Source organism: Nesoenas mayeri (genome assembly GCF_963082525.1).
Source record: "Nesoenas mayeri genome assembly, chromosome: 25".
In the NCBI taxonomy this organism is placed as follows: Eukaryota; Metazoa; Chordata; class Aves; order Columbiformes; family Columbidae; genus Nesoenas; species Nesoenas mayeri.
In genome coordinates this window covers 3,171,660-3,178,073 of record NC_137549.1, presented here as the reverse complement: position 1 = coordinate 3,178,073, position 6,414 = coordinate 3,171,660, and the positions used below count along the sequence as shown (strand labels likewise).

At 49.0% G+C, this 6,414-nt stretch overlaps 1 protein-coding gene across 1 annotated transcript; it reads left to right on the top strand.

Annotated features, from left to right (window-relative positions):
• Positions 1–2,697: 2,697 nt before the first annotated feature.
• On the top strand, positions 2,698–3,693 carry LOC308049493 (E3 ubiquitin-protein ligase RNF13-like; the record flags this gene model as incomplete). The annotated part of the gene is made up of 1 exon (XM_080359175.1): positions 2,698–3,693. One exon carries the CDS (start codon positions 2,698–2,700, stop codon positions 3,691–3,693), a length of 996 nt encoding a protein of 331 aa, XP_080215301.1.
• Between the last annotated feature and the right edge of the window lie 2,721 nt (positions 3,694–6,414).

Genomic DNA, 6,414 nt, shown 5'->3' with positions numbered 1-6,414 from the left:
ATTGAGCAAATGCTTCTGTGGAGTAACAGCAAAAGCAGGAGTGGGTTTTATATCCCAGCTCCTGCACCAAGGGATAGCCCCAAAAAAGACGCATAAAGGAATACGGGGACTTCGGGAATGGTGGGGTAAGCGATCGGTTAATAGAGGTAAATGGTCTTTTTCTTTCTTCTAGCTTGGATCTTTGTTCAAGTGGTAAAATGGGACCTGTTCCCTGTAATTGCTCTGCTCTTGCACACAACTGCTGTCTCCCACGTGTGGCTTGTTGACATTTAAATAAATTGCAATTATTCCGACAAAGTAGATTGCAGGGACTCCGGAGAAAATGGGTCAAGAATGCGTCCGGGAGCATCTGCAATGTATTTAACATATGAATATAACAGAGGTAGGGCAGGATGAGGAGGAGAGTACAGTGCTGGCTGTGGTTAATGCGACGTGGGGCTGGACAGCCTGGCACAGCCACACCAGAGCAGGGGTCTTGGCTCAGCCTTGGCCAGGAGAGCCAAAGCCTCCAAGGGCACTGGTGATGGAGAAGAGAAGGCAGACAGCAGGGGTGCAAAGGGACAGCACAGAGCGAACCAGAGCCAACAGGGCACCGCTTCGGCTCTTTGAGTGAAGATCAGCTTGGCCAAAGTCCTTCCTCAGCCCCCTTCTCCTTTCTTCTGCAAAAGCATTCAGGGATTTGGAAGGAGGCAGAGGGACAGGGTTTCCTGTCTCACGTTGTCTGTGGGTGGGATGTGAGTAGCCTGCTCCCCATCCAGATTTCAGCTCTTCCTCTTTACTCACTCCTCACAACCTCCTCTGTACCCCATTCCCTTCTTCCTTTCCCTCTTGAAGAGGATCTGTCCTTTTACCACATCTCTTTGGGTTACTGTGGTCCAGGCTGGAGAAAGAACACTCAATTTCTTCAATCTGGAAGCAGAAATGAAGCACTGAGTGCAAATAAAGAGGCGAGGATTTTAAAGAGCACTAGGATGATGGATGCCATTACAAGAAGCACAAGACCAAACCAAAAGTACACCCTCAAAAAGGTCTTCCAATGTACCTTGATTTTCTTCTTCATCCCTCATTCTACTAGAAAGCATTTGGCTGCTTCTCCCCCCACCCCAAACCTTTTTCCTTGTTTTGTTTTTAAATGCATCAAAATGTCTCCCTGCAAGTGGAAAACTCTTTAGATGAGGGGAAAATAAAATCAATTTGAAATCACAGCTGCTGGGAGTCTCTGGCACACACACACACTGTCTGCTGACATTTGCTGTAGCTCTTTTCCCAGTGAAATCTGTCTCAAGCAGAGCCCAAGGGGGCTGGTAACAAATCAGTTGCCTGGTACACGAGTGATTTTTTTAACTACAGGTCCAGCACAACTGCACTGGAAACCATGGGGCTGCTCTCCAGTGCATCATTAAACAAAAAGGGCTGTTTGTTAGAAGGTACAGGTTTTTAGGGATTTGTGGTTCCAAGCTGACCTGGGTTCATTGAATATTCAGACCTAGTTTGTTCCAACAACAGGAGAGCTGTTGCCTCCCCACCAGGCTGGCATTCCTCTGGGCACCGAGCCGTCACCGTGTGAGTTGGGAATTGCCTGAAAGATGGGAGTTTCTGCTGTCGAACACTCTGGGAGGGGACGACAACACTTGTGCCTTATGCTTTCTGCTCTTTTTTCAGCTTTTTCAACATAACCAGAATTTTTAAATCAGTTTTTATAGCTAGAAGGTAAAGACTTCTTTATTTTTCTCTCTCCAGTCTTTTGATTCCAGCAGCTGAGGTTTTAAATAAGGTGAAAAGCCCCAATACGGGAGTTAATAGTAGCCTTCCTAAGCTCATCCACCACCGTCACTGTGGTAGGACAGGAACCCAACGAGCTCAGCCCAGCAAAAGCCCAAGTGAACCAGCCCCTGCAACAGATCCAGATGCTCCATTAGGGGCCACAAAGGTGGAGCTGCCCTCTCTGAATTTTGGGTGACAGCAGCCTGAGCCCACAAAGGCAAGCAGAGACTGAACTCCTGCTAGTTGCCATCCTGCCTGAGAGCTGCTGATCGACTTATTCCCAATAACAGAAACCCCTTCTACCCTAAGCAATTTATTTGCCTTGGTATCAGTTCAAAGATCGTGGTTTTAAGGAAAAATGGCCACACATGTGCCCAAGCAGTAGACAGAGGCTAATAGGTTGTTCCAACTCCGCCACATTTTCCAGAAATTGCTTTCACCCCAGCATGAAGCATTCGAGCCTGCAGTGGGTACGTAGCTGATGGGGAGGCTCATTTATCCTGCCTGCACATCAGCAGCAAAATGAAACTAGCATCCTGTCGGTACCCAGAGGGAGATGGAACTAGAAGCTGTGTGCGCGGAGCAGACCAGAAAGGAAGGGGAATCGAGGTTTAAGCATGTTGGCGGTAACGTTACATGACCCAGCCTTGGTAAACTGTCACTGGGTGATGTCACAGGTCCGCAGAGGTGATGCGATGGTGTTGCTTAGCAGCTGGAGACAACAAAAGAGAGACTAGTTCTATCCTGGGAACCTCTGAGCCTGCAGCAACCTCTGGGGCAGAGGCAGGTTCTGACATCCATCCTGCTGCGGCTCCGAGTGGTTGCGTGGTGATAAACCCCAGGTGGGGTGATGCCTCTGTGACTGTCTCTTACACTTCGCCTTTGGGACCAGCCTGGAAATTTGTATTCAGAGCTACCCAAACTGCATTCAGCATGAATCTTCAGCTCCTACTTCTTGTTGTGGTTGCCGCTGCCTTCTGCAACGTTGCTCTTGCGGAAGGCTTTGCTTACGTGGCTTACAACGACAGCTACAACTGCCTGGCTTATAAAGCCTTGCTTGCGTATTTTGGGCCACAACTCCCGGCAGAAGGGCTGACAGGGTATTTAATGAGGGTGATACCACCAAATGCTTGCCATGCAATCGAGAATCCTCCAAAACCCAGGAAGGCCTCGGAGACGTATATTGCCCTCATAGAGGGGTACGGCTGCTCTCTTGTTGAGAAGGTCCTTCAGGCCCAGCAGGCTGGATACCAAAGCGCTATTGTGTACCATGTGAATTCAGATCAAACAACTACCCTGATGGCTGACGACAAAGAAATCCAGCAGCTGATTAAGATACCATCACTCTATATTGGACAATCAGTCTTCCTCTGCTTGGAGAGGGCTTTACAAGGCGAGGAAGGGGTCTACATCAGACTTCTGACACCCAAACATGATCTGGGTGCCTGTCAAGACGTGGCTAAAATGCTGCCAGCAAGATGCATCGTGCAAGATTTCAAAGCCGTGTTTGTCATTATGACCACTATCTCAATAATAGTTGGCTTAAGATGGCGCAAGAGGGCTTACAAGATCAAGCTGCACAAGTACAAGCGGGGAGACAAATATGAGACCTGTCCCATCTGCATGGCAGAGTACAAGGAAGGGGAGTGCCTGAAGGTCCTGTCCTGCTCCCACGCTTACCACGGGGCCTGTATCGACACCTGGTTCAACACCCAGCCCACGTGTCCCATCTGCAAGCGGGTGGTGAACACCTACGAGCAAAGTGACCTGCCAGAGCAGGCTGGTGAAGATGAGAATGAAGAGGAGCAGGACCCCGAGGACATTGCATTTGGAGAAGGGTACGAAGATGGGTATGTTGAAGAGGAGAAAGATGATGCAAGCACAGAGGAAGGAGAATGGTCTGATGCACCAGAGAAAGCCACCATTTGAGCTGTGACAGGGATAAGTTATCATTAAACCACGGGATATCTCCCTTGTGCTTTCCTTCGGCTCTGGCTCCAGGCTAGCTTTTGTTGGGAAGCAATCAACGCCGCAGCTTTGGCTCCCCTCCCCTGGTCCCCACAATGAGAGAAAAGCATGAAATCTCAGCTGGAAATATCAAAAACTCCTTGAGCCAGAGCAACAGGGGAGAAGCAAAAAGGAGGAGGGAAGCAGGGATTTAAGAACATTTGGTATGGGAGCTGGTTTACATCTGCTAAGATGCTTCCTCAATTCCCTCCCATGGATGCAGAGGCACACACATAAATGCACTGAATATTGCTTTCCAGTGTTAGCTAAGGAGAGTGCCCAGAAATCCCAGGGGAGAACTGTCCCCTGTGTGTTGCAGCCAGTAGGAACCATTTCCTAGCCTGGCAAGTAGAGAGGGGAAAAAATATGGGATATTAAAACAAAGATCAAGCAGCTTCACCTCCCATCAGCAGCAGAGACAGAGCCCACAAAGCCCCCTCGTCACCCAGAGCAGTGACACAAACTGTCCCCATGCATTGGGTGGCTCAGTACAGTCCATTGCAGGGGACAGCGTGGCCTTAACACCAGCAGAAAACTTGCACTGCAAATATTGAGGGCACTTTAAACAGTATGTCCTCCTCCAGGAGGTGATGCCAGCGGGAGGTAGGGGTCTATACAGTGGGATTCGCTTTGTGGAGCCAGGTAGGTGGAAAAGAAGAATGAAATGCTTCGGAATGTGGCGTAATTGGCTGCTTTTGCCTGCTGGCTGGCAATCTCGCCCGCTCACAGCGGCTGATGTGACAGGTACACGTAACCTCCTGCTCCCTGGGTTGTTCCAGGTCATTATCCAAATGTGCCTAAGCACCTTAAGGGGAGCTGGATTTATATACTAACATGATGCAAACAGATCTTCATCTCTCCTTCAGATACAGCAGGTATAGTCATGTTATTTGGGCAGCCTCTGGGGACACTTGCAATCCTGCTTAAAGCGAGAGCAGGAATAGGCGCTGGCTCCCGGGCTGGTACGAGTGGTTCTGACCAGTGTGGATGGGGCAACCAGCCAAGTCCCCCACTGCATATGGGGATACAGAGCTGGAAAACACTCACAAAACCACTATTAGCGTTTAATCTCATAGAAAAAGAAAGATGTAAGAGCTCTTTAGTAAATGCCAAAAATTAAGGAAATGAACAGCTCGAACACACTGTGACCGAGACATCAAACCTGCACAGCTGCACAAAAGGCTAAACTCCCAAATCAAAGGCTCTTCTCTAAACATAAAACACCCTATTTCTTATGGGCAGTGTCCAAGAAGTGGGCTGCCATCAGATCACACTGTTAGGACCGTGTAACAAGGTGACACAAGTATGGCCAGCAAATAAGTCTAGTGCCTTGGAGTATTTTCCTTTTGAGTGGTTACTTTAAGACTCAAAAGGCCAGGAGTTTAGAAAAATATTGTGTGAATACATCCCAGTGCAGAACTCAGATCTCCGCAACCCCCAAAATCCTCATGACTTTTGAGAACAATGACAACTGGATTACTCAGGTGTCTTTAAGATATACATATTGTGTTTATCTGAGAAAGGGTTGGGAAAAGATACATGAATACATGTGATGGCCATTGACAAGGTGGATCTGAATCCATTGCTCCTGCCCCAGGGGAGCCCAGAAAGCTTCAGGTGGGGGGAAGAAAGGAAACTGCACTTTCAGAATGTATCTTTTTGGCAACGGAGAAGTTTCAAACCAATTTCTCCTGGAATGAAACACGACAGCATTTCCGAGGACTTGATGGAAACAAGTCTTTCTGCAGGTCCTCAGACTGAGCTGTTTCGTTTCATTTGTGGAACAAATGGGGAAAAATGATTTTTTTAAAGTCGGTTTGCAAGAAAATTGCCCTTCTCTGCAGGGTGCACAGCCTCCTGGGAGCCGCAAATCACCTCCCTTGCAGAACACAGCCCCCCAGGGTGCCTGGGAAGGCAAAGGCAGTTGTCTCCATCTGAGGAAGGAGACAGGTACTTGGGATGGTGATTAGCAGCAGGAAGTTCATTTAGATACCTTTAATTGCCTTCTGGAGGGAGCTCTCCTGTCAGCAGCTTGGGAGGAGACAGGACTGGCTTAGCTAAGCTGCAGAAATGTCTTTTCCACCCAGTGCTGAGCACCTGGAGCTGAGCTGAAAGCTCCCCTGGGTCCATAGGCACTCCGTGGCTCCCCACTGCCATAGGCAACCCCAGCTCATCAAATGCAGGGAATAAAAAGAACGATGCCAGTAGTGCCCCAGCTCCTGTCCCAGCACACTCATCCTCCCTCAACCGAGGTCTGGACAAGCACAGATGCTGTGAACGCACAGGGAACGGGCTGGAAAGCCAGTATTTTCAGCACGCTGGTGGCACGATGGGCCAAACCAAGCTGTTGTCTCCCACGGCGTCTTGTGTCCTACTGATGGAGAAATGATGGCACAAATCCCTGAGCCAGACCCTGAGATGGCTGTGGGTAATCACACAATAAACCACGGTGTCATCCAGCCGCAGAGCGCTGGGCGCAAGAGGAGAGTCCCCGGGGGGGAATTCGCTGGGCTCTATTATGCATGAGGCGAGATGAGCTGGTCAAAGTGCCCTTAATATCTATGAGCTGCTTTCCATCTTCAAAAGCAGCACATGCTCTAGATGGGCTGAATTTTTACTGAAATGGGTCAGTAGAAAAATAGA